Source organism: Aspergillus steynii (assembly GCF_002849105.1).
Source record: "Aspergillus steynii IBT 23096 chromosome Unknown P170scaffold_1, whole genome shotgun sequence".
Lineage (NCBI taxonomy): Eukaryota > Fungi > Ascomycota > Eurotiomycetes > Eurotiales > Aspergillaceae > Aspergillus > Aspergillus steynii.
In genome coordinates, this window is record NW_020194398.1 from 3,779,245 (window position 1) to 3,805,974 (window position 26,730).

The window sequence follows — 26,730 nt, forward strand, 5'->3', positions numbered from 1 at the left end:
ATGTTTTTAATCCTTCACCGCAATTAGCAACCGGATTCAGCAGCCGTCTCACCGCTAGCCAATGCATACAGCGTTATGGGTGCGTGCGAAGTCCATGTCAAGCTCACGACTATTCTCAGAATCATCCATGAGAGGTGGGCCGTAATGCGTCGCAAGTCGAAGATTGGCCATAAGTTGCGATAGCATTCGACGGATCATACTATGACCCCTTGCTTGTACTCCTCTAGGGCTTTGCTTGACCTGTGATTTCTCGGGTCGTATTCGATAAAAATGATAGGATATCCCTTCGTAACAAGCAACACGAAAATTGAATCCATTTGTTACTGGCTCTATACTCGACAATGGGATCGCAAGACACCTACAATGGCAAGGCAGCGCTTAACGATGCGCGCGACTGGTCTCGTAAGACACTCAACATAGAACATCACGAAGAATCTAACGATGATAGACCTGTTTAGCGCCGAGAGCGCATCACGAAAGGTACACTTCCTCTTGCCAATTTGAAACAGCCCCTAACGACCCCCATAGCCCTCCGTGATGCAAGCAATGCATGGGATTTTGGCCCAGCCAGGTTGGACTTCCACCCAGCTCAAGCATGAACGATGCCCTAACATGACCAGGGATTCGGTCTCTCGGCCCCGGAGCTCCTTCCACTGAGTACTTTCCTTTCTACAGCATGGACTTTGAAGTCGGTTCGACGGACGCCTTCGAGACCGTCGGCATGAAGATCCCCGACACGACGACTGCCATCCACGCCGGCAAATACGACAACACGACCGGCACCAGCATCTACGACCTGGAGATCGCCCTCCAGTACGGACTGGGCACCGGGTCCAAGCAGCTGGTCAAGTTCCTGACCGAGCATGTCCAGGTACGCTCCTCCTCTTCCAATCTACCCAGACATACTAACATAAACCCCAGCTCACCCACAACCCCCCTTACCGCAACTGGCAAACCATCCTCAGCGCCGGCACCACCTCCGCCTTTGAGATCGTGTTGCGCATGCTCGGTCAGCCCGGTGAATACCTCCTCGTCGAGCAGCACACCTATACCACGGTGTTCGAGACCGGCCTGCCCCTGGGCTGGAAGTTCGCGCAGGTGCGCATGGACAACGACGGCCTGCTGCCCGACGACCTCGACGACCTCCTCTCCACCTGGGACGAGAAGTCCCGCGCTGGCCCAAAGCCACGCGTCTTGTACACCATCCCGACGGGGCAGAACCCTACGGGCATCACACAGCCTCTCCCCCGACGCCAGGCCATCTACCGCGTCGCGCAGAAGCACAACCTCTTCATCCTCGAAGACGACCCCTACTACTTCATTCAGATGCCCGTCTACAACCCTGCCACTCGCGGCACACCCACCCCCGTCCCCTCCCTCCTCCCCAGCTACCTCAGCCTCGACACCGACGGCCGCGTCCTGCGCATGGACTCCTTCTCGAAGATCATCGCGCCCGGCGCGCGCATGGGCTGGGTGACCGCCCCGGCGCAGGTCATCGAGCGCATGGTGCGCACGCACGAGGTCTCCGTGCAGAACCCCAGCGGGTTCTCGCAGATCGCTATGTTCAAGCTGCTGCACGACAGCTGGGGCCATGCAGGGTTTGCGCGCTGGCTGGCCCATCTGCAGGGCGAGTATGCGAAGCGCCGCGACGCCCTGTTCGAGGCTTGTGATGCCCATCTGCCGCGCGAGATCGTCTCCTGGGTGCCCCCGACGAGTGGCTTTTTCGTAAGTCCCCCGGTTCCTCGGCTTCTGGCCTGCGGCTAATGTGAGTGTCCTAGGCTTGGATTCAAATCGACTGGAAGAAGCATCCTCAGGCGGGCGATCGGTCTGCACTGCTTGTAGAGAGACAGGTGTATGATGCGGCTATTGCCTGCGGGGCCCTCGTTGTCCCTGGAAGCTGGTTTCTGCCGGATGAAGGGGCAGGGGGCATGGATGAGGTGTTTTTTCGGATGACCTATGCGGCGGCTTCGGTGGAGGATATGAGGGAGGCGGTGCGGCGGTTGGGGATGGCGCTGCGTGAGGTTTTTGGATTAGTTTAGGATCTGGGATAGCGTAGCTTAGATGAAGGGGTACAACGCCATGCGTTTTGCAAAGTCCTAGGTTGCTCTAGGGTTCTTACACCCTCAGTACTGTGTCTTGATAGTTGGATATATATTTTATGCTTATCTTGATTGTATGCTTCATTGGTGTCTTTTGTCGTTTGATCTCTTAAGTAAGGTAACTTGACATATATTTCCTACGATTATGGGACGACAGTCTCTGCTCTAACCCATATTCGCTCTACAGAAGATAAAAGTCGTGGAGCATGTCTCTACAGCCACATATATTGGGTAGGCTTGTAGGTAGGAATCATCCTCGGTACTCTCGCACTTATATACTGCTTAAATTGTTTTTTATCTCGGTCAGGTCTAAAACTACACTCTGGGCTCCTGAAGAAGAACCAAAAACTAGGCAGACAGCAGTCTCGTATTCAGATACTATTTCAACGATACCCCCTCTGCGAAAAGATTCTATCCTACACCCATCCCCTCCATCAATACTAATTACCCCAAAACGACCCTCAGACATCCACACCGAAATCCACAACCCCCTAGACCTATTCAATCATCCGAACCTCCTTCACCGTTCTGCCCTTGTCCCCCGTATCCACGATCCTCGTCACCGTTCCCGCGCGCCGATCCACCGTCTCACACTCCGGCCTCAGCCGAAACCGGCCCATATCCAACGGCACCTCGGGGCCCAACCACATCGTCATATGCAGGTGGTCGCGCAGCTCGTCGTCCGTGTTCGGATGAACAAGCGCACTCAGCGGCCCGCGGTGCACCACCAGCCAGCTGACGAACGCGCCGAACTGCGCCGGCGTGAAGAGCGCCAGCTCGAACATCCCCGGCGCGTGCGGGCCCTGCGGCGTGGTGTGCAGCGGGTAGATTCGTAGTTCGGGGACTTCGTCCGTCTGTTAGCTTCCTTTGCAAGGGGTACAGGGAGGAAGGGAAGAGAAGGCAAAAAGGGGGGAGTACACTCAAGGCGAATGCGTGTCCATAGGTCCTGCGCGTAGCGGACTTGGATCTCGTCATGCTACACTATGTCAGATCATTGAAGGGGATAGGGACTATGGTCAAGGGGGATTACAGGATTGAAGTAAACGTGGACGTCGAACCCGGGGAGCTGGGCGTCGTGGCGGCCGGCGTTGGAGACCGGCGCGACGAAGTGCTCGTATGCGTCGCTGAGGACGCTCGTCTCGGGACTGTCGAAGCTCTTGCCATCTTGGGTCTTGGAGCTGTCATTCTATCAGCGTTGTCTGGACTGGGTTGGCATGAAATGGACCCCTACGTGGACAGAGGCACGTGGTTCTCCCAGCCCTTGAGAGGCGAGGGAAAGGTATACTGCGCGGGGTCGAGGTTGTAGGGAGAGATGCTGCCCATTTTTCCTGCTCTGGACCTTTAGGTCGGTTGGTGGTTCTGAGCTGGGGAAGATGGGTGTCTTGATGGGATGTATAGGATAGCGAGGTGGGTGTTTGGTTGGTCAGTTGGTTAGGGCTCGTCCACCGCCAGATATGTCGTCGCAAGTAGCTATTCCATTATGCGCCGATGATTGCTCATATGCAAGGTCCAGCTCAGTCGTCAGCTCGAATTACGCAATGTCTTGGAATCCTACATGTAGCAATCTGGCCTGCGTGACGCAGCCAGCCATGCAGGTGATATCCTGCACATCGGCGAGAAAGCGAATCGTAACTGACCGCCACCGACGCAAGGAAATTTGAATTTTATTGAGACATATTTGAGCATTGATATCCAATATTCACACACCGAACTTCTCCGATGGGGGCTACTGTATGGTGACCGCTAGACCAACCGCATCACGCAAGGCCTCCGACCACACTAGATCCCGAAGACAGGTACGAATTACTGACGACTTTCGGGTAGAAGGCTGAACACTGCATGATTTTAGCAGCTCAGCAGCCCAACAACACAGCTTCAGGTAGCGGGAATTGGATTGACCTGTCTGGAATTGGCTCCGTTGCCTGCGATGGCTACGAGCCGATGGCGTGTTGTTGGGAGTAAACACTGCGGGTTCAGAGTGCAGGAAGGTCAGCCACAGCCGAATCAACCGGGCTTTCTTTAGAATCCTTGCCTTGGTTCGGATTTAATAGAGCAGACTCACCTTCGCCCCCCACCTCCCTTTCTGGCATTCCTTTCAATCCAGTCAGTAAGTCCAACGACATGCCTGAGCAATACGATGCCGTGGTCGTCGGCGCCGGCCCCGTGGGCCTCATGTTCTCCGCGTGTTTAGCCCGTTTGGGTGGCTACAAGATCAAGCATATCGACAATCGCGCCGAGCCAACGAGTATCGGCCGGGCAGACGGCATTCAGGCCCGCACCCTGGACGTGCTTAATACCATGGGGCTCAAGAGGCCCCTCTGGGCGTACAACCCGGGCCTCATCTACGAGGTTGCCTTCTGGGGTGCGACTCCGGATCGGAAGAGCATCCAGCGTACCAGCACCAGCAAGGGCTACCCGGAGCACGTCGACACCCGCTACCCGTTCACCACCATCCTGCACCAGGGCCGCATCGAAGCTGTCTTCCTCGAGGACCTCCGCTCGCGCGGCGTCGAGGTCCAGCGGCCTTGGACTATCCGCGCCGCCACGTATCGCGGGCCAGGCTCAGAGTACCCCGTGGACGTGGAGCTGGTCAGTGTCGATGGCTCGACGACGGAGACCGTGCAGGCGAAGTACGTATTCGGGGCGGACGGCGCGCACAGCGCTGTGCGAGATCTGTTGAAGATCCCCATGATTTATAAGGATCCGACGGTGCATGTATGGAGCGTGATTGACGGTGTGGTGAAGTCAGATTTTCCAGATATGCAGGTACGCTTGTCCTCATCCCCGTTCGCTTCTGAGCATTCTCACTGACGACCACAGATGAAATGCACAATCCGTTCGCCCCGAGGCTCCTGCATGATCATCCCTCAGGGCAACAACCGCGTGCGCATCTACGTCCAGATCTCGCCGGATGAAGGCAAGAACCTGTCCAATATCCAGCGCATGGCCAACGAGATCCTCAACCCATACCGCGTCGAATGGGAGTCCGTCGACTGGCACTCAGCCTACCACATCGGCCAGGGCATCTCGCAGAGCTACTCGCTGGACAACCGCATCTTCATCGGCGGTGACGCCTGTCACACCCACAGCGTAAGCCCCTGCTCCTATCCCCATTCCCTCCAACCCAGCACTAACAGCCACAGCCCAAAGCCGGCCAGGGCATGAACTACGGGCTACTAGACTCGCACAACCTGACCTGGAAGCTCCATCTCGTCGAGTCCGGCCTGATGAGTCGCGACCTGCTGCACACCTACGAGGAGGAACGGCGCGCGGCGGCCTCGCGCCTCATCGACTTCGACGCCACCTACGCCGGGCTATTCAGCTCGCATAATCCCTCCCAGCAGACCAACGACGAGTTCGTGCGCATCTTCAAGCAAAACGCCCTTCTCACCAGCGGCTACGGCGTCGAGTACCCGCCCAACACCCTCACCCACGCCGACACAACCGCCCCCACCGCTCTCCAGCCCGGCCGCAGCTTTCCCCCCGTGAATCTAACACGCGTTATCGATGCCTGCGAGATTCCCCTTGAGCGCGAGGTCCCCTTCAACGGCAGCTTTCACGTGTATGTGTTCGCCGGCGCGCCAGAAGCTCATCACTGCGCACTAGCCGACTTAGCGGAGTACCTCGCGGACCGGGACTCCGTGTTCTCAAAGACTGGGGACCATCGCGAAGACCCGGACATGTCGTACGAAGGGCGCCATAACCCGCACTCGGGGCTGTATACCTTTTCCATCGTGTTCAGCGCTGTGCGGGCGTCCATCGACCTCGCTGCTCTGCCGCACTTCTTCCGTCCCTACCGCTACCACGTGTACTCTGATGATACGCGCAGTCGGAAGCTGCTTCCGGGCGGAGTGGGCGCGGCGCATGCAAAGCTGGGATTTGATGTCCAGGAAGGCGGCGTGGTGGTTGTGCGGCCGGATGGGTATGTTGCATGTGTCGTGAGGCTTGTGGAGGGGAGAGAGACGGGGGAGGCGCTGGATCGGTATTTCGCTGGTGTGTTGCCTAGTTAGGATAGCTATGGCGCGGGGATTGCTGTGAGGGGGGTCCAATAGCGCTTTGATAGATCATGCAATATATTTCTGGCAAGATGTAAGACTCTGGAGTAAAGTCTAAGGCAATTATTTTCATCCATAGTATTGATGCAATGCGACTACGTACAACCGTGCGACTCGTTCGGGCGTTGTTGAAGGTACTGGGTAGCCCTTGTAACATCTTATATGTCAACATATGAATCTATGACGTTGTTAGATAGCGACAGACTCCGCTACATATATATAGAGCACCATGTAAGCCTAACGAGATACAGTACGAGCTTGAAGTATTAAGAGACTATCCAACCTCAGTGACACATAGAGGGTCTCTCACCAGCGCCTATGCCAACAGGGGGTAACCAGACCACTGAAGGTCGGTTGCCAAGGTGTTTAAAACCGGTTTGGAATATAATTTCATATATTAGAAGCCCCTTTGTATGAAGACTGACTGCTTGATACCTGAAGAAGATTGAGTAATCCATTCTTTTGAGCTTACAGTTATTTCCTTTATATATTTTTCCGGTACATAGTAGGCGGTTTATAGGTATTTCAATATAAACAATGGTATCCGTCCTGTAGTTAATTGTATCTAAGTAATAGGATTTGAGTGATTCAAACATGCTTCTTCCATTCAATTCCCTAAGTAGCCTGTGAGTTCATTCTTCCGCAAATATATGCCCAATCTCATTTATCGCTTGTTTATATTTGCTAGCCCGACCAGATCCCCATATTTCAAGGTGTTCATTGTTGCTGCATATTGGTCTGTCGCCGGTGAAACGGTTAGGATCATTGACGATTGAGCATCGCTCGATGCTTCGAAATGATGACGCAGTACCATGGTCAATGGAGAGGACCTGTACGGGATACGCGGTTGAGCAAGTGATCTGGCTCGGATCACTTCTTTCAATGCGAGAAGGTCTGTATTGATCTGCCTCCCTTGTTGCTTCTCCTGAGGAGACTGTTTGAGCGCAGCTCCGTCTGCACCGGAAATGAATTCTGCCCCAGCCAGGTCCACGAAAACAAGCCTTCCGCCGATACATTCATGTGCACGAGCGGTGGTAGTGAATACTTCAGATTCGTGCTGTTCTGCCGCTTTCACCCGAGCTTCAAACTCGGCCTTTTGTGTCTCCGCAGCATCGACACGTTGCTGGTTCACCTGATAATCAGGATTTGGCGAATACTTCCCATCTTCCGTCTGAACCACTGCACGAAGTTGCTCCTCGATATACACATCTGTCGCGTATTTCCCGACAGGAACAAGCTCCGACTGTCGATCAACCACGCTGGCACGCGCATCAAGAAGATCCGTGGTGATGATTTCCATTTCAATGATTGCGTGCGTGCGCGAACTTTGGTCATGTACGGTCGATGTTGCGGTCTTGCGGTGCTTCAGTCCTTGCTGTAGCTCCCGCTGCAGCTGTTCGAAGTTCCAGCATGCCCTGGTAGCAATTGGCCGGACTCTCACTCTCCCATCCTCTAGCATTTCCGTCTCGCCTCGGATGTACACACGGCGATCAGGGCCCTCGCGGACAAAACATTCTGTTCGGTTGTTGAGCAGATCAAAGGCGCTGTTCTTTCGTAGTTCATACACTCGGAGGCCGATGCCAAATCGGTAGGCGTTATCCTCCGCATTGATTCCATCAAGCGCAGTGGCCAGCTGGCGCGCTGCTGCTAAGCAAAGCCCAAATTCGTCGCTGTTTTCAAAATCGTATCCAATCATGGTATGTGTCTTGCCGCTGCCTGAATGCCCGTATGCAAAGAAATTGCAGCACCGGCCCCGCAGCACGTCAGGGATGATTGGTGCCACAGTGCGATTGTACACAACGCTGTTGTGCTCATGAGGTTCAATGGCTCCGTCAAATGAGAAAGCACTTTTCCAGGATCGCTCACGGCTTGAACGCGCTTGGTCTTGGGCGGATGCGGTAATCGAGATCTGAAGCTGTTGACGATGGTGATCCCGGTCCGATGAGCGTATAATTTCTCCTTGTTGGGATTCGTTTGACTTGAGAGGCCGCCACCTCGCCCACACTTTTAACGCGTTCATTTCCAGCTCGGCGATGAACATGAGAGGAACGAAGATTTATCGTGGGATCAGGCCGGTTTCAAATAGACCCAGTACTGCACTCCAGCGAGAAAGTAAAAGGGACAAGAAGCAGAATTCGGTAAGATACGAACTGCGGGTCGCGGTGGAGACGGGGAAGTGGAGCATCTCGTAAACCCCCCAAAACAGTATAGTCCGCCATTCGATTATATACTTCATCATCATCGGGGCAGTAGTGGGTCTACGAGTTTGGCTCTGTTGTGCGACCTTTAATTTCATCCTACCAACAACGCGCCTGATCCAAATGAATGAATTTGTAGACGATGACCAGCCACTGTATACAGCATATAAGGCCACATGACCGCATCGCGGAATAAGCTATGAAACTACCGGAATCTACCACCGCAGTAGTGGTAGGTTTCAACAAAACCTAAAACGGCAAATCCTCCAAGCTTTTGTCCCACTCCATGTCCAACAGCCAAGCCATACCATCGAGTGTCGCCTCCTTGATCATGCGGCTGTGGCTGCCTGGCCAGGGAGGGGATACCCAAGCCGTATGGCCCTCACCCTTGAGAATGGTAGTTCTGGCTTGCACCCCCGCTGATTCGGAGAACCATTTACCATAGATAATCGCATCATCTCGGAACAGGTCATGCTCTCCACCATATACAAAAACCTTGGATGGATGCTCTTGGAAGGTCCTGCCGTGGGAGAACTCCAGGTTGATTGGCGAGAACCAAGGGGAGTGCACATCAAGCCGAGCCTCCAAGTCGTGTCGCATTGCATCGAGGATAGCTTTATTGTCCACTGCCGTTTCTCTGGATTTGAAGATACCGCGATATTCCGCTGGAAGCATAGGCTCGGAGACCAGAAACGGCAAGCCCGAGAATATACCGGTGATGGGGTTCCGGAGAGGAGTCAGACCAGCAAACCCCTCAAGCCCGGCCGATATGGCATCAGGTATGCTTCCGATCACGGCAGCCACAGAGCCACCAGAGCTGAGTCCACCAACCACCAAGCCACGTCCGGGGTCAACGCTGACCCCAGAATTCTTCAACACTCCCTCGTTCAAGTTTCGCACTTCAGACATCCACGCGCAGGCTTCCCAGGCAGCTCGTACCGGTTCTGGAAATGGGTGCGTTGGTAACTGGTTGATTGTGGGACAGGCCACTACACAAGACAGGACGGTGGCAAATCCGCGGGCTGGTGCTAGGACTAGATCAGGGCTGCACGTTGAGAGGCCACCACCGTGGAAATATATGACCAGGGGGCACCGAATCGGTAGTTCATCCGATAACCTAGGCCACACCACCTTCGTTGCATTGGATTGGTTGTCGGGTAATGGGATGTCGATCGACGCCTCACCTAAGTGCGGTGGACATGGGCCGAGGAGTTCGAGGCCAGCAGCCTCGAGTTTGGCCATCTCCGAGCGCTGCTCGTGCATGAATGGAGGTTCACTAGACGCCATTGTGGAAGCTAGCGAGTACTCAGAACAGTTTCTTGGTAGTTTGGGCGGAAATATAAACCTCAAACTAGCGCTGAGGGAATGGGATTGATTGAGCTTTGTCGGCGCTGTAGCGATGTTGCAGTGATACCCTGTTGTTGAAGCTTTCAGAGCGTTAGCGCAGGGTTGTTCTCTGCTTTTATAGTAATCAATAGGCATCGGTTTTCAATTGGAGTACGCGGAATGATTTTTTGTCTTTTTCTTTTGTCTTTTTTTTTTTTTTTTCGGCCAGTCCTGTGGGCTACTAAAATGGCAGTATTCCTGGGGTCTCAAACCTCTTCTTACTCAGGAGAAACACTACCAAGACATGTCGAGTCCTGATATGGCAACGTACGAAAGTGGGAACTCATTCAAGATCCAGTGTCTAGCTCGTAATAACCCCAAAGCGGTATAGCTTTCCTACAAGGGTGAAATAACCGTGCTGCCAAGCGCGGAAAACTAACGAAGAACACTGACCCGGGAGATTGATGCCAAAGCGTATCGCTTGGTGATTGAAGTGTTCCAATTTGGGAGCACCGGGCAATACATACGCTCGTAAACCACTGATCCTAGCTTTGCCGACAATGCCTGATGGTGAACAGACCGTTAGTGCTGGAATGATCAAAAGGGCCGTTCTCTATCAAAAAGGGTATTGAGCGAGATGGGTGAGCTCTGTCTTAAAGGACAAAAGCGTCGGCAATCCTTTCACCAGCGCCTGGTACAACAAGTTTGTGTTTCTCCGTGAAACAAATATATACATCCCTATTTCAAGGTTGACTGGAATTTTGCAATGCTGAAATCAAATCTTTCGAATATGTCTAATTTAACAATTGTATTCTGTTCGCAATATTCTTCTTATCTTCAATTTGTTTTTAAATAGTTGGTAAGTCTGTTAAGATTGTCTGGGTTAAGAAGTATTATCGCAAGGCAAATTCATGCATAAAAGTGCGGGATCTGTAAGACTTCCGGTGTAGTGCTGTATGTCAATCACCATTTGAAGTGCTTTTGGCCCCATTATTACGGGATGGCTTTCCTGCATGGAAAATAAGTTTAGTTAATGGACGAAGATCAACTCAAGATAAAAAGGACTTGAATGATATTCTCTTGATCTCTATTGGCCAAAGCTGAATGCTCGAATAAACGATAATCCGCTCCGGATATCAACCGGATTTTCCTCGACAACGCCGTTGTTGCCATCTCTTGAAGCACGAATAAATGGTAGATATCATAAGCACATTGCCAGGAAATCTCTCGAAAATGTAAGCCTCACTTCGAAACTGGTGACGCGACCAGGCGATGGCTAATAATCGCTAGATCGGTATGCCAAGTCAGAATTGCTTCACGAATTCAAACGGGGCATACGACAACCCAAAGTCAACCCGTAGGAGTATTTTCAAGGTACGCACAGGTTGCATCACCTGCAAGACGCGACATATCAAATGCGATGAGACAAAGCCACACTGCAATAATTGTCTGCGGAGCCGCCGACTTTGCGAGGGTTATATCAACAACTTGAAGAAACCTTCTGGTCCGGTCCAGATCTGCTGGGACTCCAAGCGCAATGTTCATCGCTCTGCCCCAAGGTCCAATTTGCAGCCGACTGTGCGTGCTAACGACTTCCATGATGGCGTGGGTATGCTGTATTTTGAAGAATTCATAACCTTAGTCCGAGGCCCTTGGATCTCAGCGGTGTCCAACGCAGAATTATGGCAAGCGACTCTGCCCCAGCTTTCTCGGACCAACGACACGCTCAGGTGTATCGCAATAGGAATTGGGGCACTGAGTATTAACCATCACTGTGAATTCTCCCATCCTTGTAAGCGATTGATGCTTCCTAGCCCGAACTTCGAGAACGATACGCATTATCAAAATGCCGTGCGGTATTACTGCCGTGCGCTTAAGCTCCTGAGTGACAGCAGTTCCGTTCAGGACGTGGTCTCTAGTTCGGTACTGCTCCTATTTTTCGAAATCCTCCGGGGTAACAGGAAGACGGCGTTGAACCACCTCAACCATGGCCTATCGCTATTGTTAACCCTGTTGACGGATGACACGCACAACTATCTACACGTTGTCGCACCAAACCCGAAACCTTTTCTTTTTTCACTTACCAGCATCTTTGCATGTTTGGCACCGCAGGCCCGCTTCCTTCTCCTGGCCTCTGTAGGTCAAGATCGGCCCCTGCCGAATTTCATTAGAGGCCTCGAGAGCAAGGGCTTGACTTTGGAGTCGTTCATAGTTCTGCTGGGCCGGCTATCACGACGCACTGCGACCATTGACTGCCCATCTACGTTTAGCAATCTCGACGAGTTTGAAGAGCATTGGTGGAATGTTCGGATTAACAACTCCGCAGTGGGCTCGATGGCGGTAAGGATTGTACAGGACTCGGGTATTTTGGGCTCCAAAGAGGGAGACGCCATCAACGCGTTTTACTGCGATCTTCTACTTAACCCAGAGATTCAAGAGTTTTGCGAACTTTCGAGGAAGGCTATGGATACGCTGAGCGCGGCATCGCTTCCGCTGTTCAACAAAATATTCATGTCCGACACTCAATCTTCGACATATCTAAGGGCTATCCATCTACGATTGCAGTTTCTCCAGGTGTATGCTTTCGAAAACCCACCACAATATTCCAGCGCGGAGACCTTACACTCGCAAACTCCTTTGTTCCGTGAATACTTGTCTCTAGCCCGCATTGCGTTGCAGATTGCCCAACGGAAAGTCTCAAATTCTCACTGCTACATTTCCCTAGAATGTGGAATTGCGTGGCATCTGCTACTTGTGGCCTTCTTCTGTCGTGACCCGTTAACTCGCGATGAAGCCGTACAGATACTGAAAGACTATCCCTGCCAAGACGGACTATGGAATGTACAGTCTCTCTACATCTTGGCCCTAAAGAGCCAGGATGTAGAACGTGCAAATGCAGTCGAAGGCACATCAACAGAGCAGTGGCACAGACTATGGCGTCGTGAGTACGTTTTCGAAGACGGTGGCAATCGAATCGTATTTCGCTATCAAGATAGGTCTGACGCCACGGGGCATTGGCAAACGGTAGAAGAGGTTGCTGAGATTGCAGGCGGGGCAGATGACATAAATTGGATACGACGACCTCTGACGGGTTTCGGAGCTTTGACTATGGGGGATCTGGTTACCCATCAGACTGGCACTGGAGGCCACCTAACTTAACAAACGTTATGACTAGAAGCATTTAAGATTCGGCTCTTTCGACCATGGGGTCCATGATGCAAGGCCTTTGCGCAAGGAGTCAATACGGTGCAGCCTAGAGACATGGACGTCTTCCATGCAACTCTACTATATAATATTTTTGAAGATAGCTGTCTAAATATGAACAGACCAGCTGATAGTCCTCGTACCCCGAACATGTGGGAGCTAACCTATGGAGTTCAACAAACTTCCTTTATAGTTGACGTGGCTACCCACGAAGAATGACAGGATTGCTTGTATTGAGATGCTTGCAGTTTTATGGATTTGAGCGGAATATGATCATCTTTTTAGATCATCATTTGCACAAGCAATTTTCTCCATGCGCGAATCACATCATAATTCAGCAGGCCAATGACGAAATTCTTCCCTTGATGCCGGACTGCTCCTCTTCCGTTAGCCTTATCCCAAAATGCTCTTCTAGGGCGTTGATACTTTCCTCTTCGGTTGTGCAGGTCTGGACCAGCATTGTTTTCCCGCCAGTGTTTTTCTTTATGCGGTCATGGTCCAGGATGAGCTTCCCATAGATAATGTCATCCATACGCAGAAACTTGGCAACCAGCAACTTAGATGTCAGGGGGCAGTCCGGGCTGCGACTTGCAAAAAGGTTCATGACTTCGAAATCCCGACGAGTGAATTCGATGTCGGTAAACACATATGCAGACACCCATGGCTGATCCACACCGTTCCGAAACTGGTATAGCCATGCATTGGGTTGTACGCCACCATTATTTGGCTTTTGGTGATGGACCAATCGTAGTTCTTGAGCCCCGATATTTTGGAAAGGCACGTCCGGGGTAAGAGGTAGAGGGGCTCTTGGGCCATTTCCACCATAGCCAACATCAACCAAGTACCAGTGATGACCAGATAGGGTCACGATATTGACCGAATGTTCCCTCCGATATGTTTGATATTAGTCGCGCGATCGGTATTAAAGCCGGTGATCATAGCGAGATGATTCTCAATCGGGAGACTCACCAGCCTGACCAACCGGAGGGCTGACTGCCACTCGTACGATGAAGTCGTGCTCCTGTGAGATATACCCGGAACCCGAAAAACCGAAGAACGTGATGGAAGAATATGTTATTCTCCATACAGTAGCCACCACGACGGTTTACGACCACTTTGTTATAGATATGCACAACATCTAGCGATACATGAGGGTTTCCCGTATAGTGGAGAGCGAGATTTTTATAGGGAATTGCGGAGAGATGACAGGATTGAATTGTTGAAAGGAACGCAAGATTTAGTTCGGGTCCCTTATCTCGCAGATAAATACTTGGTACTTGAACATAGTTGAAATATTCGTCGATCTGTTCTGCTGACAGAGCAGAGCCTATATTGCTGTCAAACACGATGAGTTGGCCCAGGACTTTGTGGCCGGGGTGGGAAGAAAATGGGCAGTAGCGAGGAAAGGTTTGCCTGCCCAGGTATTTATGCGTCATTTTAGGCCCATGGGTGTTTTACTTCGTTTAGACAAGTCCATGCGGAGTGAGTTTAGTCTATTTCTACATACATGGATATGTAAGGGCTCCAGACTCGGAAAACTAGATTGATTGACCCATTTGTACTTGTTCGGCGTGATTCCAAATCCCGTGGTTTTTGTGCCAGACCTTGGAAGTAAGATCTCATCTTAGCTTAGGCAGGGATATATGGAAGCTGATCGAAAGTGCCGCTGAAGCGACCAAATTTCAGGAACGCAGAAAATAAGGCATGAAGTTTAGCTCGAGGTACTATAAATGCCTAATAAGCCCTGGGTTGTAGGGTGTTTATTAGTTAGTATAGGAGGACTAACTAGACTTCTTCAACCCGGTTGGTGCCCACTAATCAGAATGGATTGCGAGCAGAACGGCAGAAAAATAAAGCAAAAACATACAACAGCCGGGATTCGCTGGTGGTCACCCACCCAACTACTAACCGGCCGGCGTGAGGCTTAAGTACGGCTGAGCGGACGGGAAGCCCTGTTCTCCTCACCCTGTGGTCGTATGTACTTGAACATATCCATATTCAACACATGTAGCTGGGATTGTGGGTGGTATCTGATTAAACAGCCTTTGCACGGCGAAGCTTTATCCCGCAGCATGTCAACCACAAGATACCAGTTTCCCTGATTATTGATTGTCCCCGCAACCTAGACCGCATAATATCATGGCACTATTTGCGAAGTTTGGGCGGTGTTGTCTGCCTACTTCCAAATTGATGGTTGCTCTTCGAACACAAGAGGCTACGTGCGTGAGAGCTTGAGACATGATGGTATTACTACATGTTCAATATCACTCTTAGTCGGCACCTTTCTCCACCAGCTGCAGCAGCACCATCCCTCCAGGCCCATATTATGTCAAGGTCCCCGGAAGGTCTCTTGAGAATGAGAGCACGGTTACTGACCCTGAGCCACAGTTCATCGCCACGTTGACCGTGCCAGCTGTTTCCCCTGGATGTATACCTGGCTTAAATCCCCTTTCCTTCGAAGTCCTTCACGACGGAAAATCTAAAACGGCCCAACAGGCCCTTCCCACAAACCTTTATAGTTACCCCGTGCCCAACCCCCACTGGTATTATGTGGGGTTCCTTTTGCCTCCCTAGGAAGCTTGAGACTCCCTGCCCGCATATCGCCCGAATCGAACTGCCTGATCCAGCCGTTATTCCCATACTTAGCAAGGTAACTTGCTCTGGCTTGGGGCTTCCATGTTTCAGCACGGGCCTCAATGCCCTTGAGGTAAATGTCAAACCAGTAGCAGTAAATCCCACGGAGACCAGTTGTGTTTGTCTGTAGGATACCGAGCGCATCTGGTTCGCTTTGCCAATCATATATGAATTCGAAGTCCGCGAGCGCCTTTTCGATGCCCTTCGGGGTGTCGACGAAAATTCCCCACACCTTACGGTCCATCATGTACCAAAAGACACCCGCAGTCTAGGGCATTGGTGGTAGTGTTAGCAATGACACGCTAGAAACAAATGCCGGGCGCGGTGGCTAGGGATAACAGCGTGATGCCTGTTTTGCGTTTGCTCTTCCGTTTGCAGGGTTCCACTCGACAATTCATTTCTCTGGAACAACGGGTTCTTCCTGCCGTTCATGTCTTCTTCTCTATAGAAAGTCCGTCCAATTTCGAGGTGCTGCCGATGCCCTCGAATGGACGTTCCCAGAGATGCCTTGCGTTACCCCAGTCTTTTTTTGAGGGCACAAACGGCGCCTCGGTGTTTGGTGCCAGACGAAATGCGCTCCGTATGCCCGAAGCCCTTCCAACACGACTAGGTAGTGGCGGCAGACCCTTGTTTGATGTTTCATTCCGAGATACGCTCAATATCCGCAGGGCGTGGGCTGGACGGAACGTGGAAATCGATCCACTTGTATCTGCGGCTACACGGGGCTTGCAAAGTTTGTTGTGGACCGGTGTATCAACAACCCTGCTAGCTGAGCTATTTTACTTCCAATCAAGCTGTCCAATGTCTTTGAACATATGTGATAGATGTTGATACGCCCTGACCCCGCATGGTAATCTCCGAACATCAATCAACTGACAGTTTGAGCGCGCCGGACCGCCCGGGACCGGATAGACACAAGGCGTGATACTTCGAAGCGATCTAGGCCAACGCAGGAGGCGGCAAGGAGCAGCGAGGGTTTCTTGCTTAGCCTCGAGACACTGTTTGCATCCAGCGGAATTTTACGGAGCTCCTTGGTTTGACTTAGAACTTACTGAACAAATATTGTTGCAAGACAAAGCCTGCTTTGCCCGGTAATTCCACAGTTATCGCATTTTCCTATCCCTTTTCTCTTGCCTTGTGACTGGATATGGAGTACTATCTATTCAAGACGCTCCTCTTCTCATTGATTATTATCGGTAGCCATGCAAGCCAGTTCTCAATTGACAAGACTCTACCCGAGGGAAGGCTTTCGGATGCATGCACAAACGCCCTCGTATCCAACATTTCCTGCCAGTATCAAGTCGCAACCTTTCTCCAAGACCGATACTACCCAGTGGACTCCCTCGTAGAGGCCTACACGTCCTCGTGCTAACAAGGACTTGCTGCTTACGAAGACGCCGTCTCGTCTGCTTGCAATGCCTCTGATATTTACCGGAAGTCTGAGACAGGCTATGCTCCAGCGTATGCAATACCTATGTAGTATCGCTATTATTACAATCAGACCTGCATCCGAGACGGCGAGCGCTGGTGCCATGATGTGGCCCATAACATGGCGGCCGGGAAGATTGAGGCAGATCGTATGTGACGCCAGTCTGTGAGGCCATTCTTGCTCGCTGTGTTTGTAGGGTGCGACGACTGCTCAATCAAACAAAGGCAGTTTGTTGCCGGCTCGCCCATGTACGCTGGTAATCAGTTGAGGTCCAGCTATACCGCTTTAACAAAGAGCTGCTCCAAAACGGGCTTCCCTTTGGCACCCTCTACTTCTTTGTATGCCTCGAACAATCTACCCAGCAGACATTGACTGACAATGATGTAGGCCGTCTCCATCTACCAGCAAAATTACCTCACCAACCCCTTCCGTCTGCAGCGGCAAAACATACAACATCAGATCCGGAGACACATGCCAGTCAATTTCCAAGTCTCAAGGTGTCGGCACTGCACAGCTACTGGTGGACAATGGTCTCGAAGCTTATTGCAAGGACTGTCCAAGCCAAGGTGAACTATGCATCGACCGCACCTGCACCACACACACTGTGGCCGCCAATGAGACATGCGTAGATATTGGACGAAAACACGTTATCACCCAAGTCCAGCTCACCACTTGGAACCCCATTCTTGGTCACAACTGCCGTCAGATTGAGCGCTCCGTTGGGAACAACATATGGTCTCGCCGCCAGGAGATGATGGTTCCTGGACGCCCATCACAACCTCATCATCAGTCGCCCCAACAACAACAGAAACCGCAACACCGGCTCCTGTCCCAACGAACTTGGCAAATGGTACTGTAGAGCGTTGTTCACACTACTATCTCGTGGAGCCCGGGGATTATTGCAACAAGGTCATTCTCAAATATAGCATTTCGCTGGATGATTTCTTGTTTCTCAACAAGGGTGTGAACAAAAACTGCACGAACCTTTTTGCCACAGAGTCTTACTGCGTCTCGCCTTTTGGTTCTATTGATGACTATCCCGGTGCACCAGGGTATATTGACCCGAGTGCCAGCTACTCGGATATTCACTACTCCAGCTACCCTACGGCAACCTATACACCTCCAATTGATGCAAACGTAACAAAGCTCTTGCCCATTTCCCCGGGTGGTCGGAAGGATTGTTATGTCTACGTAGCCGGCCCAGAACTCCAGGTCGACGTCTCCGGCACCTTCTACGCGTCTTCCTGCGAAGCCGTCGCCGAGGCAGCCGGAAAGACCGTGGAGGAGTTAGAGCAATGGTACCATCTTATACCCCGTCGAATACCCGGTTTTTCTAACCATGGCATGTGCAGGAATCTCTCTATCAGCGCCAACGGGACGTGCACGTTCAGCTCCAGCTACCGATACTGCATGAACCCGAACGGACCTACAGATGGCGGTCCTATTGCAACAACGCCTCCTATGTCTTCCCCAGCACATCGACGGCATCGCATACGACTATATCCTCCGTGAGCACCACGACTACGACGTCCAAGACCGCGCCCACGAACGGAGGCCCCCCTGGCCCAACCCAATCTGGTATACCCGATAAGTGCAACAGATGGCACCTAGTTACAAGTACGTGGGATTGAATATTGTAGTCTTTGAGTAGAGCTAACGATCTCAAAGGCTCTGACGAGAATTGTGCTACCGTTGCCGCAAAATACGGCATAAGCGTGAAGCAGTTTTATGATTGGTATATCACTTCCTTGAAAGCGTGAACGAGGAGTCTAACAGAAATACAGGAATCCCGCTGTTTTACATGACTGTGTGGACGGGTTCTGGAAGGATGAAGCATATTGTGTCGGTGTAGCCAAGTGAACTATCAAATGTAGTGCATGTTAGATGAGATGGAGAAAGACATCAGATGCCCGAGGACACAGCAGGAGCCCCATGCCATGAGAAAAGGGTTGGGTGATAACAAAAATGAAACTCATAATATGCTCTAACCCTTCTGTATAGTACTAGGCCAAGAATTGGAATATATATGTCTTCAACCGCTCTACATTCCCATGGTGTATTACGCCATGAAAGTGGTTGCCAACTAGACTTCAGAACGCCTTACTAGCGGTAAAATATGTAACATGGCAAACTGCATCGTCTTAAAAGGCCGCCGTTGCCGCCGGGTCTCCGAGACTCTTCGTTACTTCATCATTCTTTCCCAACATGCCAGATCTCACAGATTTACCTGCTGAACTCTTCAGCCACATTCTTCTTCTTGCCTTTGGCGTTGCTCCACGATATACAGAGGGCTATGATGATGAAGGAGCTCTTGACACGAAATCTCGAAGCCGTCTCCTTCTCGTTAATCGGAAACACTACCTCGCATTCCTTCCGCTGGTGTACTCCCAATGGACCTACAATGGGACCCGACACAACTACAGCGGGCTCTGGAAATTTTTTCGGACTGCAGTCAAAAACCCCGGTCTAGTATCTGCGGTGAAGGTGCTCAATATCGGTAACTGGGGCCTTTGCGCTCCATTTTATCTTGATAGGAACCGCGAGCTACAGGATCAGAATAAAGAGCTACAATTTACAGTCGCTGACGAGGAGACCGTGAAAACTGCGCTTCAGCGTTCGGGAATATCAGGAGATCTTGCCTACCAGATTTCTGACGCTATCTTTGCGGACCGAAGTGAATATCGTGATCGGCGGCCTCTAATGGCGCTTCTTCTGGCCTGTCTCCCTTGCGTGTGGAAGGTATATGCGCACATACCTGTGTCGGATCCATTCCTAGCAGGTGTTTTGCAGGCAGTAATAGGTCGGCAACGGGCCGGCTCGGGTGGACAGTTGACTTGGCTGCCCAGCCTAGAGGAATTTCACGTCCTCTGTGAGGTCCCTGGGTATTTTGAGGAAAGCTCTAAGTTACCCAATGACGATATATTCGATCCATCACTCAATTTAGGGGATATATGGCCTATCCTCTATCTGAAAGGTCTACATACCGTTCGTCTGTATGACTTCGATCCGGACGGGTTCAGCCAGCTGTTCCACCACAAAATGTATGGCAGTGGGTCTGAGTGCCGTATCGAACACCTTCATATTGCCACGAAAAGAAAGTCCATCTGCAGAGAAGAGGATATAGCACCGCTGCTTACTTTACCGGTGGCATTAAGAAGTATTTCTTTTTCTTGGGATAACGACAAGGCCAAGACTAAGGAAAAGATCAACGGCAGGAGGCGCAATGTCTGGCAGATATCCAACAATCAATTCTGGGCTGCTATCCTAAAGTATAAGGGGACATTGGAATATCTGGATGTCTTTCATGACTTTCCACCAGAGCCAGAACCACGCAAACGTTGACAAACGGATTACTTTGGCCTCCTCACCGATTTTGCGAAGTTACGCTATCTTTCTATTAAGGCGGAGATGCTAATCGGGGGCTGTATCAAGGACTCAGTGGCTTCATTTCGACTGAAGGAAACACTACCAGGCACAATTGAAACCGTGGTTTTAGCTACGGAAGATACGGTAGAGAACGTTCATGACCTTCTACTCCAGGTAGAGGAGGTGGCATCGCAATTCCCTCATCTGGCAACCCTTGACTTCACGGAAACCTGGGCCATAAGCGGCTCTACCACCTCTACCCAAGGAGTAACCCCCGCTATATACCAGCCGCTCAAAGAAGCCTGCTATCACAACGGTGTCCGATTCAGTACTGCGGGAATCTGCAGGTCTACAGTCCAATTGCAAAAATGCCCTTTCCCTTTGGGTATGCGGTGTCTGAGTCGATGGAAGGAAACATATAATATGCGAATAGACGCCGGTTTCCAGTATGAAGAAATGTGCGAAAGAGCTACCCGCAAAGCTGCAGGACTCCGGGAAACGCAATCGCCATCTCCTGAACCACATATTTGGGGCTCTCGAACAATTGAGAGACACGTCCTCCCATTCCATGATCACGGCGGAAATACAGCTTTCATGGTTTTTGAGAATGAAAAGAACATTCTTCTTCCCCCTCTGTTTAATCTCAATATCTATTTCACTCATTCCGAGGGCCCACCGGCTCAAACCGATGACATGGAAGATGATCTCCGAGCAATGCACGCGCGGATTAGGGCTGACGGTTTCGATGACGACCACTATCGACTCGATGTCTACTTTCTGCCAAATGCAAGCAGTGAGGATTGTATTGCGCATTATGAAGCTGAGAAAGCGAGTCGCGAAGATTCCATGGGCCTGCGTCTTGAGGCAGAAATCAGGCTCGACACAGATTTCCCACCACCGACGATCCCGCGACTGCCGGGCATGGTCAAGTTATACCATCCCTTAAAATGTGCTTACTACAGCGGAGTGCTGTTCGTTCATCCTGGTCGCAGCTGGAGAAACGGCGCGCAGCGCATGCGCTGCATCAGATATGGAACGGGTTTTGAGCTTGGGCAGGGCTTTGATGAGGAATGGTATGATATTATCCCTGGTACGGGTATAGGCTTGGGCGAGCTGTTCTGGGAGTTCGCTCGTCAGGAGCGGCATGAGACTCTTGCTATTTACCAAGGTGTTACGGAGAAGGGGTGGACGACTTGGTGAGGATCTCCTCTGTCTGTGCTTGTGTTCGATATTCTGCGCATACACTCCCCTCTAGCAAAATCCAGCAAGTCCTCCTCATTTGGTAACCTAGGAAATGCTTAAGTTTATCTTGAAATAACTTGGAGGCTCGTCCAATTCAGGAGGTCGTCAATATATAGTCTTGTAGGCGCTTATAAACCACTAGCCACCACACCTCTCCCTGACAAGGGTACGATCTATATTGCTCTTAAATACAAACTGGAACCAAATTACCGGATCAACGAAGGTCTTAAATTGCATCTAAAGAACGACAAGGCCTTTGCACAGATGCGCGTAGCCGAAACTAGGATTCAACAAAGATAGTTGCCGGTCAACTCGAGCCCGGGATGGAAACCCAGCTGAGATGCTTCTAAAACACCACAATGGCTGTGTGTCTCTGTGTCGACAACGAGATCACTTGCACACACCCTGCGCCTTGTTGGGAGATTGCTATAGGGTATACCAATCAGCTTCAGGATGAACCAGCGTCTGGGGATGGAAATTACACATACGACACACAAGTTCGATGCACAGACGCCCATGCTACCATCTTTCTTGCAATGAGCACCGGAAGGAAGCTGTGCATTAGGTAGTTAGTAACGCAGATGGATTGGGTACTGATGGATGGATGGATTTCCGAACCTTGGCGGCGCACGCAGCACCCACAAGAGTAATGACGGTAAGAAGAGAGAAACGCATTTTGAAAGAGACTTTGGGGTTATCCGAGAAGTTATGAACAGAAGGATATCGATTTTTGGTTTTGTTTCTAACTCGCAGAGATTGGGGGTGGTATTTATATTGACGACACTCGGTCTCTCACCGATTCAACGCCTATCCCCGAGTTCCTCGTTCCGAATTAAAGGAGTAAGACGCTCGACGATCGGCTTCACCATTGTCAAAACACTTATTACCGGGTAGATCTCTTGCCACTTCCTTCGCGTTGCTCTGGTGGTGTAGTTCGGCTATTCCGACTATAAATAGCCGACAGGGCATGCCGATCATAGTCGAAGCTCTTACATCCGACTTTCCGACTCAACTGAAACATTACGTTTTCAATTTGAACTCCGTAGACGACAAGGAACAAAAGCGCATGCTACGGTACTATCCATGGGATGGCTCGCAATTGCCCTGGCTCCGAAGCGGTCGATGTATGATTTATATACAATTACTAAACGGGTCGGCGTAATAAAACTACTCATCTAGGCGATCGCTCCGTCCGATTTTCTGGGTTTGTGTTAGATAGTACGATTTCGCTTATTATTCCTTTCTTACTCTCGGATGGAGAGAACCCAAAAGGATTAGTTTATTTGTCTCTCTCCTGGGAGCTCAGCATATAGCTACGCCATAAATTATTTAGGTAATAAAATAATAATAGATAGAGTTCTCTTATGAAGAAGTGCTTTCAGGACGCCCGGGGTGAGAGGCTAGGATTATAATCACCGGTGTTATCGTTTAGCCGTTGGACAGGACCTTCTGTCTTGAACCATGGTTGACCCGATTGGAGCTTTGTGACCCTGTTGCAGCAGAAATTAGCTTTTATGCTTACTATATATTACGTTTAGTAGTGTGCTTACTTTCAGAGCACAGGCTGCTATCTAATGTTGATAGTCACTTTTCTATGAAGGTTAAGATGATGGCTATATAATTTTAAGGAGGTTGCTGCTTCCTGTTATCCGAGTTGTAATCCCGAGCAATATATCGAGTCCAGGTGATAGTAGTATCTGAGACATTGACTTCTTAAATACATAACCAAGAGTATCCGGGCTCTGAAATGTAAACGACTGTACACTTCAACAATAGCCTGTTACCAGTTGACGGTTTCTTTTGCAGTCGGCAGTCACCAGATTGCCTACGGCAGTTCGAGCCCGCTGCTGGTCTCGAGTTAAAGCCAGCCACGACGGCGGATACGGACAGGCACTTCACCCACCGGACCGAGTACTCCGAATCCAAAGTTCCGCATACTCATTTCCATGTTCTTATCTGATGCAAGAACTTCACCTTCATAAAGTATCGCCAACGTAGCCGTGCAGAGTATGATTATCATTTTGGCAAACTGCCTTCCCGGGCACGCATGATGGCCTCCTCCAAAAGGCATCCAATTCCCCTTGGCTATGTCGGTAGAAAACTGGATAGACCTCCCATCGTGAGAATACTTCAACCACCGTCCGGGCCAGAACTTGTCGACAGGATGGGGTTCGTTCGAGCCTGTGCACCAAATATGTGGGTCCATGTGGCTAGGCATTGGGCTGGAAAGTAAGAATCGAGATTTTGGAATGCGCCAGCCACTGATCTCAATGTCATCCCTTGATTGATGCCACACAAAAAGACCATTAACCCGTAGTCGTAGTGTTTCCGCGTAAACGGCTTGTAGAACTGGTTTCTGGAGAAGTCGACGAGTATCAAACATCAAGTCGCCCTTATCATGTCGAATAATGCATGACTGGGCTTCCTGCCGGACAAGGTGCAGTAGTTCTTTATCCTGAAAGATCTCGACCGCAGTCCAGAATGAGGTCACCATTGAATTATTAACGGCACTACCACCAATAAAATTAGACAACGCTTCGTATCGGGGTTCAAGAAACAAATAACACTGACCCCCAGATGAATGCAAGGTTTTGTGATGCAATTGCATCCGCAGCAAATCCACTCATTGATTGAAACATCTCTTGTCTGAGCCTGAAGAACTTCGACCCCCAATAAGGGTCATCTCCGTTGGTATCAATGGAGGCAGAGTCGAAGTCCTTTTGTGCCCAGCTGCTCCATGACTTCAAGGCTCCAAGCATTTGGTCTCGCGCCAAGTGAGGTCCAGGGGCTAGAAAACGTGGGATTCTGCAGATCAGCCACCATACATTCTTATCGAAGGTCCACATGTTTTTGATAAAATCAGGATTATGTTCTCGGAGGTACGTTCCACACAGTGAGTCGACACATGAAGACGTGACTTCATAGTGGAATAAATCAAGAAAGTTGTCCCATGTTACCCAGTCATTTTCAACGGGAAGAGACTGTAGACGCCTTGTAATGTCACTCTGGAATCTTTGAGATAGTGTAGTAAGTCCTGGTCCGAGCAGGAAGCGATGGACGGAATCTCTTGCCAAGAATTCAACCCGATTGTTTGTCTTGACTTGGGTCTCCGGATAGGGCTCTGCATACGGACCCGAGTTATCACGGTAGTAAGTCTCTGTGGCTGTCCGTGGTAACTTGAATAAGCGACGGAGTAAGAAGGTATGAAGTACAAAAGAGGATAAGTATCGTTCTTTCATCATCGTTTTGATATTCTTCGTTCCCGAAAATAGATAAAGGGTTGTACCCAGGATTCTAATGCGTACAGGATGGGGGCTCCAGAAGACTCTTCTGTTTCATGTCAGTTGGTGCATGGTAAATTCATGAAAGGTAGATCCACCTTGATGAAAGAATGAAATGCCTCGGGCTCCAGAAGAATCTGAGTGGTATGCTTCCTAGTGGAGACATCCATGACGGAGCTAACGGTGGAGATCTTTGGTCTCCTGGATCATTTTCCTCCAAAACGCAGAGTCTCACGATCACAAAATGAACACAAAGAAAGGCGAACATGACTGTGATAGAAAGGTAGAGGACAGGATTTGCTTTGAGATCCCAAATTTGTAGAAATATACAGAGATTTGGCAGGTTTCCGAAGTCGTATGGCGACATGCTGGAAGCTATCTCCAAGTTCAGGATACAAGGTAGTTTGTCAAGCATCTGGGGAAATGGTGCTTTAGAGATAGAATATCGATACTGTAGTACTTGCTGTCCAAAGCACTATCCATCAAGAGCCTTTCAAAAAATGTTCATTCTGGGTAGACTACACTGCCAGGGATACTCCCTGATCGAATTCGCTGCCACAAAGCGGCCCCCATGTTGCAGCGGCCAGCGAACCGTCAAGGCTGGTTTTCAATTGGCGGCTAGGAGGCATAATCTGTCAACTTGGGCCAAAAGATCTCATGAGGGAGCAACAGGCAATTCGGACTGCGGGATTCGCTCGTGAGTGGGGGCAAGAAAATATGAGAGAATATGCCTGTGGTCAGAGTGTAATCTGACGACCCCTCAGTTGACTTCCAGCCTAGAGGATGCTATTTTGGGTTAAGTATAATGTGAGGCGTCATTGTTCGCAATCTAGCAAACAAGTGAGACCACGGCTAGAATTCGAAACCTCGAGGGTATTTTTGCTATTGTGCCTTGCAATGGTCTTCACTAGCTGAGATTGGGTAAACACTGAGTGGGTATTAAGAGCAACACACAAGAAATTGACTACAGAGGCACCCTTGAAAAAGGGGTTAGGGCTGATGCGGCAATAGGTTACATATGTACAAGAGGTTATGCTTGCCAAGTAGACAGGACTACGATGAATGCGACGTGAACGCAGCTGTTCCAGGGCAGAATTATACAGGACATGGCGAAAAGGAGAACAAGAAAAAAAAAAAAAAAAAAAAAAAAAAAAAAGCAAAAGAAAACATACTTTGGGAACACCAGCCTACTAGAACACACTTTTCCAAACCAACCGCCCAGCATTGGTATGCAATAGTATCAAAGAGATATGACATGCGCAAGCGTCCTGAGCCAACAAAACGCAAAGTTTAAAATTGGTCTGAGGCTGAAAGAGGGGGTCTGTTCACTCCATAACCGTTCTCCTGACTTCCTTATTATCGACAGGTTATGCACGTCTGGTCGAGAGCCGAAGCCATTAGGCAACCATGCCTCAGATAACTGATAATATCCACCAGCTCCTTTATCGATCCATGTACTCTATAGAGAGAACTTTAGGCCGGTTTCTAATGGTTGGGTACTTGAGCTTACCCTCTGTCCTGCCCGACCGATAGATGATAAAATGATCCACAGCGAAAACAATATACTCGGTGACCAGAAAAGGAGTCATCGCCATGAAAAAGAACACAAGAGTCTCGTAAATCAGCTGCGGTGGTCCATAGGACAATGCGATAAACAGGATGATCGTGACCAGAAAGCCGGAAAGAAAACTTGTTACGGCTGCCAAGTCCACCATAGGGATTATGTTGAGCCGCTTTCGCCGAGCCTATAGTCGTATTTATGGTAAAATGCGTCTGGTAAGACCCTTGTAGAAAGGCCAAAAGATATTCTTGTGGGTGGGATGTTCAAGATAGACTTCCTGATCACCATGGCGAGGAGTAGCTCTTGTATTATCCACTTTTTTCTTAATGCGCCTC

General features: G+C 50.3%; 11 protein-coding genes across 11 annotated transcripts, besides 4 other annotated features; 5 read left to right on the plus strand and 6 right to left on the minus strand.

Moving 5' to 3' along the window:
• Window positions 1–341: 341 nt before the first annotated feature.
• Window positions 342–2,039, plus strand: P170DRAFT_470322 (aminotransferase-like domain-containing protein; the record flags this gene model as incomplete). Its single annotated transcript, XM_024852739.1, has 6 exons — window positions 342–402; window positions 449–480; window positions 529–571; window positions 621–871; window positions 922–1,725; window positions 1,779–2,039. The coding sequence occupies 6 exons, from the start codon at window positions 342–344 to the stop codon at window positions 2,037–2,039; spliced, it is 1,452 nt and encodes a 483-aa protein (XP_024710189.1).
• A 557-nt stretch (window positions 2,040–2,596) lies between these two features.
• On the minus strand, window positions 2,597–3,422 carry P170DRAFT_470323 (DOPA 4,5-dioxygenase family protein; the record flags this gene model as incomplete). Its single annotated transcript, XM_024852740.1, has 4 exons — window positions 2,597–2,943; window positions 3,018–3,075; window positions 3,130–3,277; window positions 3,331–3,422. The coding sequence occupies 4 exons, from the start codon at window positions 3,420–3,422 to the stop codon at window positions 2,597–2,599; spliced, it is 645 nt and encodes a 214-aa protein (XP_024710190.1).
• Window positions 3,423–4,220: 798 nt separating this feature from the next.
• P170DRAFT_347552 (phenol 2-monooxygenase) lies at window positions 4,221–6,109 on the plus strand (the record flags this gene model as incomplete). The annotated part of the gene is made up of 3 exons (XM_024843637.1): window positions 4,221–4,865; window positions 4,920–5,189; window positions 5,237–6,109. 3 exons carry the CDS (start codon window positions 4,221–4,223, stop codon window positions 6,107–6,109), a joined length of 1,788 nt encoding a protein of 595 aa, XP_024710191.1.
• Window positions 6,110–6,818: 709 nt separating this feature from the next.
• P170DRAFT_346321 (kinesin family protein) lies at window positions 6,819–8,174 on the minus strand (the record flags this gene model as incomplete). The annotated part of the gene is made up of 1 exon (XM_024843559.1): window positions 6,819–8,174. One exon carries the CDS (start codon window positions 8,172–8,174, stop codon window positions 6,819–6,821), a length of 1,356 nt encoding a protein of 451 aa, XP_024710192.1.
• Window positions 8,175–8,601: 427 nt separating this feature from the next.
• P170DRAFT_470326 (alpha/beta-hydrolase) lies at window positions 8,602–9,639 on the minus strand (the record flags this gene model as incomplete). The annotated part of the gene is made up of 1 exon (XM_024852741.1): window positions 8,602–9,639. One exon carries the CDS (start codon window positions 9,637–9,639, stop codon window positions 8,602–8,604), a length of 1,038 nt encoding a protein of 345 aa, XP_024710193.1.
• Window positions 9,640–10,974: 1,335 nt separating this feature from the next.
• Window positions 10,975–12,837, plus strand: P170DRAFT_460887 (Zn(II)2Cys6 transcription factor domain-containing protein; the record flags this gene model as incomplete). Its single annotated transcript, XM_024851982.1, has 2 exons — window positions 10,975–11,287; window positions 11,321–12,837. The coding sequence occupies 2 exons, from the start codon at window positions 10,975–10,977 to the stop codon at window positions 12,835–12,837; spliced, it is 1,830 nt and encodes a 609-aa protein (XP_024710194.1).
• Window positions 12,838–13,216: 379 nt separating this feature from the next.
• On the minus strand, window positions 13,217–14,318 carry P170DRAFT_460888 (arylamine N-acetyltransferase family protein; the record flags this gene model as incomplete). Its single annotated transcript, XM_024851983.1, has 2 exons — window positions 13,217–13,769; window positions 13,852–14,318. The coding sequence occupies 2 exons, from the start codon at window positions 14,316–14,318 to the stop codon at window positions 13,217–13,219; spliced, it is 1,020 nt and encodes a 339-aa protein (XP_024710195.1).
• Window positions 14,319–14,806: 488 nt separating this feature from the next.
• Window positions 14,807–15,004: a sequence feature (Protein overlapping with rRNA (P170DRAFT_421531, PLB54894.1) was converted to a misc_feature.).
• Window positions 15,005–15,062: 58 nt separating this feature from the next.
• Window positions 15,063–15,132: a sequence feature (Protein overlapping with rRNA (P170DRAFT_421531, PLB54894.1) was converted to a misc_feature.).
• Window positions 15,133–15,258: 126 nt separating this feature from the next.
• Window positions 15,259–15,295: a sequence feature (Protein overlapping with rRNA (P170DRAFT_421531, PLB54894.1) was converted to a misc_feature.).
• A 98-nt stretch (window positions 15,296–15,393) lies between these two features.
• Window positions 15,394–15,760: a sequence feature (Protein overlapping with rRNA (P170DRAFT_421531, PLB54894.1) was converted to a misc_feature.).
• Window positions 15,761–17,065: 1,305 nt separating this feature from the next.
• P170DRAFT_470329 (LysM peptidoglycan-binding domain-containing protein) lies at window positions 17,066–18,805 on the plus strand (the record flags this gene model as incomplete). Its single annotated transcript, XM_024852742.1, has 7 exons — window positions 17,066–17,093; window positions 17,142–17,283; window positions 17,333–17,795; window positions 17,834–18,223; window positions 18,298–18,562; window positions 18,614–18,680; window positions 18,730–18,805. The coding sequence occupies 7 exons, from the start codon at window positions 17,066–17,068 to the stop codon at window positions 18,803–18,805; spliced, it is 1,431 nt and encodes a 476-aa protein (XP_024710197.1).
• A 345-nt stretch (window positions 18,806–19,150) lies between these two features.
• Window positions 19,151–21,511, plus strand: P170DRAFT_460889 (uncharacterized protein; the record flags this gene model as incomplete). The annotated part of the gene is made up of 3 exons (XM_024851984.1): window positions 19,151–20,242; window positions 20,348–20,696; window positions 20,745–21,511. 3 exons carry the CDS (start codon window positions 19,151–19,153, stop codon window positions 21,509–21,511), a joined length of 2,208 nt encoding a protein of 735 aa, XP_024710198.1.
• Window positions 21,512–21,943: 432 nt separating this feature from the next.
• Window positions 21,944–22,228, minus strand: P170DRAFT_470332 (uncharacterized protein; the record flags this gene model as incomplete). Its single annotated transcript, XM_024852743.1, has 3 exons — window positions 21,944–21,979; window positions 22,042–22,107; window positions 22,172–22,228. The coding sequence occupies 3 exons, from the start codon at window positions 22,226–22,228 to the stop codon at window positions 21,944–21,946; spliced, it is 159 nt and encodes a 52-aa protein (XP_024710199.1).
• Window positions 22,229–23,411: 1,183 nt separating this feature from the next.
• On the minus strand, window positions 23,412–24,861 carry P170DRAFT_345115 (cytochrome P450; the record flags this gene model as incomplete). The annotated part of the gene is made up of 2 exons (XM_024843500.1): window positions 23,412–24,063; window positions 24,125–24,861. Coding segments are annotated over 2 exons (1,389 nt in total), but the record flags the coding sequence as incomplete, so codon positions are not given.
• Window positions 24,862–26,730: the final 1,869 nt, after the last annotated feature.